The 14,388-nt window shown below is 37.4% G+C and overlaps 1 protein-coding gene across 8 annotated transcripts in view; it reads left to right on the forward strand.

Annotated features, from left to right (window-relative positions):
* Window positions 1-14,388, forward strand: part of MAPK14 (mitogen-activated protein kinase 14) — a 96,180-nt gene that overhangs the window by 38,812 nt on the left and 42,980 nt on the right. For all 8 annotated transcript variants that reach the window (XM_031012104.3, XM_031012105.3, XM_063707559.1 and 5 more), the window contains exons 4-8: window positions 6,623-6,734; window positions 7,445-7,474; window positions 7,803-7,850; window positions 9,604-9,718; window positions 10,293-10,364. In XM_031012104.3, coding sequence (XP_030867964.1) covers window positions 6,623-6,734; window positions 7,445-7,474; window positions 7,803-7,850; window positions 9,604-9,718; window positions 10,293-10,364 — 377 coding nt within the window. The remainder of the gene's footprint in view (window positions 1-6,622; window positions 6,735-7,444; window positions 7,475-7,802; window positions 7,851-9,603; window positions 9,719-10,292; window positions 10,365-14,388) is intronic.

Below are 14,388 nucleotides of genomic sequence, written 5' to 3' on the forward strand. Positions count from 1 at the left end.
TCTCCCTGGTCTTTTGGCTCTAAACCTATTTCTCATCACATTTTTCTGATCTAAGGCTATGATTATTATTTGAAAGTCTGCTACCCCTTCTTATTGAGTAAATATTGTGTTAAGTTCTATGTAAGATGCCAAAACTAAGGGCCTGTCTCGTTTTCCAATTGCTATGGTCTTATTAAAGAAATGAGGCATTTCTTATTAAGAAATGCTTACCTAAAATAACTGAAGGGCTGAGTCAAATCTGTAATGTCTAGACAACTTACAGGGTGCTGCATGAAACTCAGAATATTAGAGAAGCTTAGTGGAGAAAAGCCTCTAAAGAAGGTAATAACTGTGTCCGAAGAAACAAATAGGGATAGGATGTGGAAGTTGAAATTTATTCCAGACAGAGAATGAAGGAAATATGTAAAGTGTACAGAAAAGAGATTGTATGGAATGGAGAGTGTTAAATGAAAATAACTATTGATACTTCTTTTGTACTTGGATACAAATTGCGCATTAATGAATTCTGGGTGTGTGTGTGTGTGTGTGTGTGTGTATGTGTGTATGTGTAGGGTTATTCCTAATTTAGCTAATAAATGTGATCTTTTTGGAAATAATGGTGAAAGAAATACCTAGCCGAGTTGCTTGGACTTACAGGTTATTTCCTAATTTAGCTAATAAACATGGTAGTTTTGGAAATAATGCTGAAAGAAATACCTAGCCTAGTTGCTTGAAACTAGGCTAAGTGCTCAAGATAGTGAACACAGGAAGAGAAGTGGTCTAGGAAAAAGATTAATGAGTTAACTATTAACATTTATGTTTACAATTTTTTTTTTATCAGAGAGGTCTGCTGAAATGGAGATGGTGGGTGGCGAAACTCCTTGTAGATGTTTTTACAAACTCACATTTGAAATCTAAATAAGTTACATATCTCTTAAGAAAATATCATTCAGTTTTTGCCTGACATGATCAATAAGATGCTACCTTTTTCTCAGATTAGCACTAGTTTTAAAAGGTAAAGAAGCTTCAAGGCCTAGCTTAGAGTTTGAGTCCTTCAGCAATCTCTCTCTAATTCACTTCTTCCTAAGTCTGTGCTGGGACCCTCTCCTGTGTGTTCTCCATCACCATTTGTCCCTTTATTATGATTATATATTCATATATGCCTTCCTTTCATCTAAATGCTGTATCTGTCTTTCCCACTGCTGCATCCCCAGGGCCCAGAAATACGTATTTGTTGATGGAGTGATAGAATGAGTGAATAACTTTGTGCTGTCACTGTTTATAACTGGTTGATGATTTGGTTGTCTGAAAGCATGCTCAGTGCTCTCTCCTTTGACTAGCTTTTTTGTTTTCATCCTGTAATGTAGACTGTGTGGTAAAATATTGAGTCTAGTTTCACTGATGCAGGTAATGTAGAGGGCATCTTTTAGTAATCTTTGCTTCAAGTGAGAATAATTTGTTGTGAAATAAGCCTACTAAGCTGCCTACTTGGCTGCTGAAGGGTTCTTTTACCCCTAAATTAGAACAGTCTGGTCTGCTTACCAGTAAGATCTTTGGCACATGTATTTCAATAAAATGAGCCCTTGTCTTATCTTACTAGTAGTGCTGTGTGAGTTGTCCTGAGTCATTCAGTGGTAATTGAGTGCCTACTATCTATCAGACACTGTTCTCGGTACTTTAGATACTACAGGGAACAAAAAATAACCCTGTCCTCCATGAACATTGTACAAGCAGATAACAATAAACAACAGTGAGCATATAAAAAAGGAAATTACATAGTCTGTTAGCAGACAATAATGTTATAACTAAAAAGAAAAGGTAGAACAGGAAAGGGGAATTAGGAGTACAAGGGCAGGGGGGAAGATGAAATGTTAAATGGATAGGCCTTATTGAGATGAATTTTGAGCAAAAGTGTGAAGAAGTAGAGGAATTAGACCTGGGGATATCTAGAGGAAGAGCATTCCAGGCAGAAGAGGAAGTCAGTGCAAAGGTCCTGAGGCAGACTGCATGATATATTGGAACTGGAGCAAGGAGGCCAGTGTGGAGCTGAGTAAGAGCAAGGGACAGAGACATAGACTATGAAATCAGAGACATAATTAGGGGCAGTGTACTGGCTTAGGTAGGGCTTTATCTGCCATTGAAAGGAATTTTGTGTTTTACTCTTAGTAAAATAGGGAGCCTTTTGAGGAAAGGAGTGCCCTGATCTGAGTTTTATTTCTAAAGAATCACTCTTCCCCTGTGTTGAGAATAGACTGTAGTAAGTCCCAAGGATCAATAGGTGAGTTGCAGAAGCTTGTGCTTACAAATTGTCAATCCCTGTGATTGTTTTAAGCACCCTGTTTAAATATGGAATAAATGGGTTTTTTTGTTTTGTTTTGTTTTTTGCCTTTTGATAATTGCTTTGAATAGGACTGATAGTAGTAAGAGACGCCAGTCTATAGATATCGAAGAGTTTTTTCTACATAGGTTCTTTCTGATTGTTCTGTGCTTTAAAAAGTGGGAGGTGGGGAGGAAGAGGGCGGGGGCAGTCAGTGGTGCTGGTCTTAACAATTGGGTATTATCCAAGAAGTATAAATGAAGCTGTAAAATGGGGTGCTGTCTAGAGTACTGAAAAGCATTTATGACAGAGTTCTTCCTTCTTGCTGTCACAGTACATTTTACTCACAGGAGTCACATTGAGAAATGTGATTTGTGCTCTCTATACTTTGATTAAATTTAAAGAAGACCAACTTCACAAGAAAAGTGAAAAACAAGATTTGTATCAGTCCATGAAATTGTTTTCAGCTTTTAGCCTAATAAAGTCCAACTTAATTCCTTTGTAAAGATGTGAGAACTAGATAGCTTTCCAACCATACTCAAGTCTAACCTTCCTTAATTTACTTTAATTTACTTTACTTAATTTACTTTAGGTGTTATATACATTGACAATATTAGGCATGTCTTTACTAAAATGTAATTGACTATGCTTTCCAGAAACAAATGCTATAGAAATTATGTGACTCTCCATTAATGCCTCTTTTGGAATGTGCTTCTTAAAATGTGCTCATTTATATTCCTTGCCCCTCCCATCCTGTTCATTATTTTTAGAAGTTGGTGCATCTTCCATAAACAATCAGCAACTTTGCATAATGCTTGCTTTTGTCCCCTGTTGTAAGACTTATTTTGAAAATCTTTCTATATGGGAGTTAGAATGTAACAATTGGTGGTCATGGATTGGTCTTTGGGCCTCCTGGAAACAAGTATAGTGATTAAGTTAGTTCCTGCAAGATGCTTCTGCCATAAATAATGCCTTTCAGTTTATTTCATTGTAGCTTAGTAGTAATGCTTGATAGTTATTACTATATAGACTGATTAATCTTATAAACTTACATAATGTTTTGGCAGTCTCACCCTCGTTCTAAATTTTGGTGATAAAATGGATGTGGTCTCTGAGGGGGAAAGGATTTGAGAGAAATTACATAGTGGTAAACTGTTCTAATTAAAAGCTCTTTCCCTCTCTCTCTCTCTCTCTGTTGCCATGCAGTCAGTAGTCCTCTGGCTGCCTAAGATTTCTTAACTCACTGGTAACCATTTACACACAATAGCTGTACTTGAAGTTGCTATGGTTTCATTAGTAGTTTTGCCTAACCTTTGTGAACTGGCTCAGGCGTATTAGTTAGGACTAGTATTATTTTTATTTAAAAATAAGTTATGTTTGTCTCTTCTCCATAAAATTATTTAGAAAAGTTCAAAGAATAACCCTCTTATTATCCAATGTCAAAAAATATAATTATGTGCAAAGTAGTCTTATACGACCGAAATTAGATTCTGTCTTCCTCAGCTTATGCATCAATTTAGGGTTAAAAAATACAGTAACTGTGATTAGGACAGAATACTGCTATGTTCTTGCCAGCCTGAGAACTTTGTTAAGATTAACTTTGATAGTAAATACAGTATTGAGAATTATTAAGGAAATTATTCAGACATATTGCTTTCCTAGTTATTGTGACATTTATAAGAGTTTTTAAAAAGGTCATTCCGTTGATGTAAATTTTGTATCAGCTGAAAGAATTGTTGGAAGAATATGTGCTGTGATTAAGATCATGGTCTGTGGGGTCAGTTAGTTTTAGATCCAACTCCTGACATTACTACTCTTTTTGACCTTGAGTAGATGGCTTATCCTTATTCTGTCTCTATTTCCTTGTCAATGAAATGGGAACACTAATGGACATTATCTCACAGAGTTATTGGGAAGAGTACATGAGACATGGACATAATAAACTGCTTGCTGCAGTGCTGGACACAGAATAAGTGCTAGTTAGTGCCTTTGGTTATGTTGTGTTGAGATTGGACCATTTCTTAAAACGTTTCAGTCTCATTTACTTATTAATTACATTTAGAGTCTACTCTTTCCTCAAGGCAGTATAAACATGCAAGTTTTAAAAATATGAAATGCTAACATCTTAAGGTTGCAACTAGGTTAAGTCCTGTTGATCTTCATGAAATTGAGAACTGACCATGGCAGCCCAACCAGGAAATTATGACAGAGAAAAAAATTCCATTCCTCTTGGAGGACAGAAAGTAATAAATATAGTGTATTAGTTGTGTGTGTAGGTATATAAAGAGAGGTCACACACACACATGTTTATTCTTATAATACATTAATAATAGATCTAAATTACTGACCTTTCTTCCCTCCAAAATTCATAAAAAATGAAAATAGAAATGAAATCAGCATTCTTTATAGCTCAGCTGATATATATTATTACCCAATCTCAGGAATAGGAATGATTCTTAGACAGTAAATAAAACTTACACTTATTTTTAAAAATTCAGCCTCTTAGCCAGGCATGGTAGCTCATGCCTGTAATCCCAGCACTTTGGGAGGCCGTGGTGGGCGGATCACTTGAGATCAGGAGTTCGAGACCAGCCTGGCCAACATGATGAAACCCCGCCTCTACTAAAAATACAAAAATTAGCCAGGCATGGTGGCGAGTACCTGTAACCCCAGCTACTCGGGAGGCTGAGGCACGAGAATCGCTTAATCCTAGGAGGTGGAGGCTGCAGTGAGCCGAGCTTATGCCACTGCACTCCAGCCTGGGTGACACAGCAAGACTGTCTCAAGAAAAAAAAAAAAAATTCAGCCTTTTTAGAACCGACCTACTTTTTATGTTTCCATAGCTGTGTAATACAGTAATGAGTGGGTTAAGGCATTGTGTCTAGAATATGTGTGGTGAACCTGTTGGACTTGAATGTAATCATTCCCTAATCTTACCACATAAAGATGGGATTAATAACCAGCACCACACCTGTGAAGAGAAATTCTGGAATGCCTCATCTTGCCTCCAGATAAAACATGTTCCTCCTTCCTTTAAGGTAAATGCAGGAATATTGTCAATGAACAAAATCCTTTCACTAGTCATTCCTGAAAAAGAATTATAGTTTGAAAATAAAAAAATACTCCTATTTTAGAACCTATAATGTGGAAGACTTATAATGAGGTGAAAATGTAGCGGTGGATTTAAAACTACAAGATACTTAGTTATAGCCATGCAGTAAGTTATACTATATATTTGTCATGCAAGAATAACATTTGTAAGAAAACTGATACTGACACATGTATCTTTCTAATCCCTACCTTTGCTTTTTTTGTTTTCTTTTCTCTTTTATTTTTTGTAGAGATGGGGTTTCCCTGTGTTGCCCAGGCTGATCTCACACTCCTGCCTCAGCCTCCCAAAGTGCTAAGATTATAGGTGTGAGCCACAAAGCTTGGCCTGGTTTCTTTTTTCTTGAGATAACCTGGAAAAAGATATGTCAAGTAGGAATAAGTATGTAAATGTTTAGAATAGATGGCAGGTAGTTAAAGTTAGAATAGTAATGTTGGGAGGCTAAATTGGGAGGATCACCTGAGACCAAGAGTTAGAGCCCAGCCTGAGCAACATAGTGAGACCCCATCTCTACAGAAAAATTTAAAAAAATTAGCTGTGCATGGTGGTGCACACCTTTAGTCCTAGCTACTCGGAAGGCTGAGGTAGGAGGATCACTTGAGCCCAGGAGTTTGAGGTTGCAGTGAATTACTATGATTGCTCCACTGCATGACAGAGCATGACCCTGTCTCTAAAAAAAAGAAAAGTAAAAGAATAGCGATGTTGAAAATGAGGTAATGAGATGCCCTTCCCCCCAAAAAATGAGTAGTTGTTAACTTTTAGCTGTCATCGTGGTACAGCTACCATTTTAAGGGAAGGGTAGCCTTCCCTTAAAAACTTAGAAAAGTCGGGCCGGGTGCGGTGGCTCACGCTTGTAATCCCGGCACTTTGGGAGGCTGAGGCGGGTGGATCATGAGGTCAGGAGATCAAGACCATCTTGGCCAACACGGTGAAACCTTGTCTCCACTAAAAATACAAAGATTAGCCGGGCGTGGTGGTGGGCACCTGGAGTCCCAGCAACTCGGGAGGCTGAGGCAGGAGAATGGCGTGAACCTGGGAGGCGGAGGTTGTAGTGAGCTGAGATTGTGCCACTGCACTCCAGCCTGGCAGTAGAGTGAGACTCCATTTCAAAAACAAAAACAAAAACCAAAAAAACCAGAAAACTTATAAAAGTCTTGTGAAGATAAGAACTTTCTTAGGGGTTCTAGATTGTTATGTAACTTTTCACTAATTTCTAGGTATCTGGTGACCCATCTCATGGGGGCAGATCTGAACAACATTGTGAAATGTCAGAAGCTTACAGATGACCATGTTCAGTTCCTTATCTACCAAATTCTCCGAGGTCTAAAGGTACAGATAATACAAGTAATAATTTTTTAAAATGAATTCTTCCTTTCTCCCCTCCTTTTAGGGCTTAAACAAACAAGTAAACAACTTTTCTAATGGAAAATTCAAACACATAAAATCACAAGTAAAGGTCATATAGTACAGTAAACTGCCATGTTCACTCAGTGACAACAGTTACCGACATATGGCCAATCATGTTTCTTTTGTATTTCCCAAGCCCTGGGTTATTTTAAAGCAAGTCTAGACATTATATAATACCATCCATAGATACTTCAGTATGCATATCTGAAAGATAAGGACTCTTCATTCTTACTTACATCTAAACAATAATTTATTGATGTAATCTAATATCTGGTCAGCGTAATGTTGAGATTTTCAAAAAATCCTCAAGAAAGACTGATTTATTTGTTGGAGGGGCAGATAAACAGTGTTTTAAAATTAAACCCATCTTTGATATTTAGCCGCTTTGAGTCCTTATTGAGCTCCAGAGGGCCAACCAGAAAATAGATTAAAAGCTCAACTGAGTGGAGTCAATGGCTGTGGAAATTACAGTAATGGTAAATGTACACAATACTGATAGTTACTTATGCTGATTTCTAATCTTACTATTAACACTAGCAGTTCTTACTGATTCATGAAAATGTGCAGCAAATATGTTATATAATATGACAATAGAAGGTTGGAGGTAACTTTGACTTTTTTCTCTTTTGCAGTATATACATTCAGCTGACATAATTCACAGGGTATGTATTGTGACTTTGATTACATTATTTTGAGGAAGTGGGGTGAGAGTGGAAGAATGGCATTTAGCCAAGATCCTAATCTAAACTTTAGTCATTGAAATGTTGATTGATTGCAACTTTACTGTAGGTTTAAGCTGATTAAAGAAAGAAGATGTGTAGTTTTTTTCTATGTAAGGCTAACTTGGACTGGATATTGACTGTAGGATGGAGATTGTCTTTTGATAGCTGGATGAAGTCTTTTATGTCTGGATCCTCATTATTACCTGTAGGGGGAGAATTGATCATGCATCATAAAGTTGATCCTGTCTTCCCTGTATTTGCTTCCTAGGACCTAAAACCTAGTAATCTAGCTGTGAATGAAGACTGTGAGCTGAAGGTAAAATGAAGAGACAGTATTCATTGTTTGCTTTACTTTGAGATTATATGTTTGACTAAGCAGGCAAACTTTCATAGGGAGTAGATTTATGAGCCATGACTATCTGAAATTCGTATTATTTTTATTATCAGACTTTGAAATTTAAACCATTTCTGAGTAAGCTAAGTGACATTGAAAGTGGCATCACTTGTTTTTATTTTAACATAAAGTTAAATTATAAATTTAATATGTTAGTCATAATAAAGGAGGATAATAGTCAAATATCAAGTAAGCAGTCCCAAAGAGGTGATAACTAGATTAAATACATTTCTAAGAGGAGAAATGGCAGAAACCCACTCACTCAAAATAATTCAAATAAAAAATAAGTGAATTAATTGTTTCTAAAGAGCAAGCAGCTCTAGAACTTTTGTTCCATTTCATTTTTTAACTTAAAAAAATGTCCGTACATTAGAATGCACCATTTCATTTGGCAAAATTATATATCCACTTAACTCACATTTATGATAAAGACCATTTCTTTTTTTTTTTTTTTTTTTTGGGATGCAGTCTCACTCTGTTGCCCAGTCTAGAGTGCAGTGGTGCGATCTTGGCTCACTGCAACCTCTGCCTCCTGGGTTCAAGCGATTCTCCTGCGTCAGCCTCCCGAGTAGCTGGGACTACAGGTGCATGCCATCACACCCGGCTAATTTTTGTATTTTTAGTAGAGATGGGATTTCACCATGTTGGCTAGGATGGTGTCGATCTCCTGACCTCGTGATCCACCTGCCTTGGCCTTTCAAAGTGCTGGGATTGCAGATATGAGCCATTGCTCCCAGCCAAGAACATTTGGATTACTTTATAAAGTTTATGGCCAGGCGCGGTGGCTCATGCCTGTAATCCCAGCACTTTGGGAGGCCAAGGCGCGTGGATTATGAGGTCAGGAGATAGAGACCATCTTGGCCAACACGGTGAAACCTCATCTCCACTAAAAATACAAAAATTTAGTTGGGCGTGGTGGCAGGCACTTGGAGTCCCAGCTACTTGAGAGGCTGAGGCAGGAGAATGGCGTGAACCTGGGAGGCAGAGCTTGCAGTGAGCCGAGATTGTGCCACTGCACCCCAGCCTGGGCGACACAGCAAGACTCCGTCTCAAAAAAAAAAAAAAAAAAAAAAAAAAGTTTATTGTGTCCCTTCCTAGTCAATCCCTACCCCTCCACCCCTAACTCTGGCTCCAGGCAACTATGGATCTTCTTCTAACACTATAGATTAGGTTTATCTTTTCTGGAGTTTCATGTAAATGGAATCATATAGTGTGTATTTTTGTGTGTCTGGCCTTTGCTTGGTGTAATGATTCGGTATTGTTGTGTGTGTCAGTGGTTTCTTCCTTTTTATTGGTAATAGTATTTTGTTTTATGAACATAACAGAATTTTTAAATCTATCCACCTGCTGATGGACATTTGCTTGAGTTTGAGGCTGTGTAAAGCAACTGTGAATGTTTATGTGCAAACCTTTGTATGGACGTAAGTTCTCATTGCACTTGATTAAATACCTGGGAGTGACATTTTTGTTTTGCTTTTTGTAATTTCATTTTAAGTTCTTGCTGTATATTTACCATACATTCTAAGTATGGACCAGAAAATCTCTTTATGAAAGTGCTATTTTGTTCTCCTTTTTAATAAGGCAACAGAGGTTTGTTTGTTGTTGTTGTTTTGTTTTTTTTTCCCTGCCTGTTTCTAAGTCTTAGCAGTTTGTCTGTTCTTCTTCTGCCCTTTAGATTCTGGATTTTGGACTGGCTCGGCACACAGATGATGAAATGACAGGCTACGTGGCCACTAGGTGGTATAGGGCTCCTGAGATCATGCTGAACTGGATGCATTACAACCAGACAGGTATTACTCGCCTTGGTTATTTAGGGCCTTATTTAATTCCATGTTGGATGCATTTGGGATTCTCAGAAATAGAGATGGTGGGAGTGGGAAGAAATGTCTTTTCTTCCCTCAGTGATCCTTTTAAAGCCTGCAAGTAAAAATATTTCACTTCCTCAGATGGGGAAGTGGGGTTTTATACACAGCTTTTAAACCTTGTGATTTAGCAACTGGGTTTTTATTTATTTAGATTTTGAATATATTCTCTGAGTACTTATACCTAAAGACAATTAGTCCATAATTTTAACCCCTCAATGTTACTTGGAAGAATCTACCATTCTACTAATAAGAAACTTGCCCCTTTTTAAGCAGCTTATTTCTCTTAAGTGTGTTTTGACTTACCCCACCTTTGAAGAGCCCTTTAGTCAGGTGAAGATCTTAGTAAGCTATTTATTTCTGTAAAAATGAGTATGATTGTTGACCCTCAGGTGTCTTAAATAGTAATTTGAATATTTCACCCCTAGTTACGGTTTCATTTGTTGCCAAGAATAGTAACAGTGACATTGCATATACTTTTACTTCTTTTTAATTTTGCCAGTTGATATTTGGTCAGTGGGATGCATAATGGCCGAGCTGTTGACCGGAAGAACATTGTTTCCTGGTACAGACCGTATCCTTTAAAAAGTTTTGGATTCTTGTTTCTTATCTGTATTCCAGTGTCCATGGGTGTATACTCCTTTTACTTATCTCTAGGGAAGGCTCTTAGTATTTTGCTTTTATAGTCTAGATAATGCATTATGAGGTCTTTCTTCTTACTGGGTAGCTTGCCTTGCCAAGAAGGAGGCTTCGGTTTACTTTTGTGAGTTGGAAAAATTCCTCATAAGTTGAAAAACCCATCAAATCTGTCTTCTTTTTGCAACAGTCCCTTATTAATCATCCCACAGCAGTTCTGAGACCTGAGCATACTCATGAGAAACTCCAGATCCCAGTGACAGTTTTAGTCTACTTGTATAAACACTTAATGAGTACAAGTTACCCATTTATAAATGAAGGGCATCTTGCTGTTATGTTTATGTATTAAAACGGCTGTGTTTGGTACCTGCAATGATATACTGCTTACTTGTTATGTTTGCTGTTTGACAACAAATAGTAAAAGCAAGAAGTGAAAAGGTTACCATGTAATGTACTTTTGTTTTTCCAGCACAACTTTTTCCCAGATTGCAGCCAAACCCTAATTTACTCCAAGACTTACTGTCTAGTTTATGGTTTATTATAGCCCCTTTATTTTAGCTCCTTTCCTATCTGCGGTATGCTTGTTTCATGGTTTAGTATTAATGTCATGAAAAATGTGGTTTGTTGGAACTCTCATCAGTTCTACTTATGGAAGATGTTTAGGTGAGAAAGAATGTTAAAATACATGTCTAGAATTAGTTTTGGGGATTTTTTCTTTTTTTAATAGAATTGAGTTAACTAGCCTTCAGGTGGTTTTGGTTGGGCAATATTAGACATGCTACCTCTGATCTATTATGCCTAGAGATCTAAAAGCCGTTTTAGTCCCTTACCTAAATACACTAATTGAGTTTATAAACCAGAATGTCAATTCACTTGCTTACAGTTTGGGATATACTTCTCTAATGGCTATGATGTTCGTGATATCTATCCACGTATTCTAACTATCTTCTGCTAGAGAGAATGTACTTTCATTATGAACTGAAAAAACCTCTATTTCTCAGGTAAAGCTGTTTCTTTCTCTGAATATTAGGATTGATAACAGAGTTCAGTCTCCCTGTATTTAGCTTACCTTATTACTCCCTACCTCTGGATTTTATATTAGTTTAATACCTGGTGTTTCTCCTTTGTCCTTTGTTTCATTCACCTTATATCTGTTTCTCAGAAATTTGGTATATATATATTACAGTCCAAAGTAAGAGAATTAGGGAAAATTCATACTTCCCCCTTTCCTCAGGTACATATCTCAGAGTCCCATCCTTGGTTTGTCCTCTGGAGTAGCTGCTGTCCTGATGCTATTCTCTGTTCCCCGCTCCCCTTCCTCTTCTTGTGTCTGTATCTCCAGCTACCATTTAGTCAGTCACAGACCTCCATGCCGGTGTAGACACACAAGGTGGCAGAGAGGGAAAGGCAGTATAACATACAGGTTAAGCACATGCTCTGGAGCCAGATTTCCTGGATTGAGATCTTAGCTCTTTTATTTCCAGCTATGTAACTTTGAGTAAGTTTCCTAACCTCTATTTCTCTCAATTTCCTTAACTGTAAAATGATAATAATCATACATACTCACAAGGTTGTCGTAAGAATTCAGCCAGAAAATAACTGGAAAGTACTGAGACGAGCCTGCCAGTAAATGTTAGCCATCATCTTCAGTAATGGCCTTGCAAAACAGATTACCCCTTCACCCTCTCACTTAATTGTCTACCTATGAATCATTAATGTTTTGTTTTGTTTTTAATTCTGTGATAGGTAGGAAAGGATGGAACTCCGTGGCAGACTAGTGTTAGAAAGTTTTTGAAGCAGTGTGAGTCTTGTACCTTTGTGGTCCTGTCTCACAGACACCTGTCTATTCCCTGACCCTTTTAAATGCTAACTTTCTGCCTGTAGGAAATCTTCCCTTTGTGCTTAGGTCTTTTTCTTCTGTGAGCTTTAGATAAACAACCTAGTGTTTAAACTTTTTAATAAGGGATTCATTTTTTAATACATGAGAATTCATTTCAAAATTTTGGTTTTAGTTATTTATTTTATTCTACTTGGCTCTTTTTCAGACAGATGTTCTCTCCTGGATTGTAAAAGTCGAATTCAAAGGATTTTTATTTGTAATATACTTAACCTTTCTCTTGTAAGTTGCCAAATCCTTGTAAGAAGGATTTCTTAGCCAGGGGTGTCCAATCTTCTGGCTTCCCTGGGCCACATTGGAAGAAGAAATGTCCTGGGCCACACATAAAATACACTAATGATAGCCGATGAGCTTAAAAAAAATTGCAAAAAAAAAAATCTCGTAATGTTTTCAGAAAGTTTACAAATTTGTGATGGGCTGCATCCAAAGCCCTGGGCCACGTGCAGCCTGCAGGCCCTGGGTTGGAAAAGCTTGCTCTAGAAGGTACTCATTGTTTGAGTGTCCAGTTTTCTCCCTGTTTTATTTATTGATCATTTTGCATTTGGAATTGGTGGTTTGGGCTTGTAAGTAAGAACTATGTACTAGAACTTTTGTGGTATTGCAAATGTTTTATATCTGTGCTATCCAGTGTGGTGGTTGTAGGCACCAGCTGCCTGTGGCTAATTATTAAGCAACTGAAATGCAGCTAGTGATGAGCAGTAACGTTGTGGAGAAGAAAAAAAAGAAATGTAGCTAGTTTAACTTGGAAATTGAATTGAAAATATTTTTGTGGTTAAATGTATTTAACATAAAATTTACCATTTTAACCTTTTTTTTTTGAGACAGTCTTGCTTTGTTGCCCACGCTGGAGTGCAGTGGCATGATCTTGGCTCACTACAACCTCTGCCTCCCGGGCTCAAGCGATTCTCCTGCCTCAGCCTCCCAAGTAGCTGGGATTATAGGTGTGTACCACCATGCCTGGCTAATTTTTGTATTTTTAGTAGAGACAGGGTTTCACCATGTTAGCCAGGCTGGTCTCAAACTCCTGGCCTCAAGTGATCCGCCCACCTTAGCCTCCCAAATTGCTAGATTAGAGGCGCGAGCCACTGCACCCGGCCCCATTTTAACCATTTTAAGTTTACAATTCAGTGGCATTAATTACATTCATGATGTACAATCACTACTACTACCTATTTCCAGAATTTTTTCATCACCGCAGATGGAAACACTCAGCCCATGAAACAGTAACTTCCCATTCTCCCCTCTGGTAACCTCTGTTCTTTCTGTCTCTGTGAATTTGCTTATTCTAGATATTTCATAGAAGTAGAATCATATTATACTATATTTGTCCTTTTGTTTCTGGATTATTTCACTTAGTATAATGTTTTCATGGTTCTTCCATGATGTAGCATGTATCAGAATACTGTTCCATTGTAAGTATTTAATATATCCCACATTTTGTTGACCTGTTCATCTGTTAGTAGACAGTTGAGTTGTTTTTACCTTTGGCTATTGTGAATAATGCTGCAGTGAACATTGTCATACAAGCATCTGTTTGAGTCCCTGCTTTTGATTCTTTTGGTTATGTACCTAGGAGTGGAATTGTTGCATCATATGGTAACTCTATGTTTAACTTTCTGAAGAGCCACCAAACTCTTTTCCATAGTGTCTGCACCATTTTACATGCCCACCAGCAATGCATGAGGATTCCTGTATCTCCAAACTTGTTCTTTTTTTTTTTTTTAATAGTCACCCTAGTAGTTACAAAGTGGTATCTCACTGTGGTTTTGATTTGCATTTCTCTCATGACTAATGATTTTGAGCATCTTTTCATCTGCTTATTGGCCATTTGTATGTCTTCTTTGGAGAAATGTCTATTCAAGTCTTGCCTATTCTTAATTAGGTTGTTTGTGTTTTTGTTGTTGAGTGGTGGTTCTTTATATATCTTAGACCCTTATCAGATACATGATTTGCAAGTATTTTCACCTATTTTGTGTGTTGTCTTTTCACTTTCTTGATAATGTCCTTTGATACATAAAACATTTTTAATTTTGATAAAGTTCCAATTTATTTTTTTTCTGTCCTT

This window comes from Gorilla gorilla, chromosome 5, assembly GCF_029281585.2.
Source record: "Gorilla gorilla gorilla isolate KB3781 chromosome 5, NHGRI_mGorGor1-v2.1_pri, whole genome shotgun sequence".
Taxonomy (NCBI): Eukaryota; Metazoa; Chordata; class Mammalia; order Primates; family Hominidae; genus Gorilla; species Gorilla gorilla.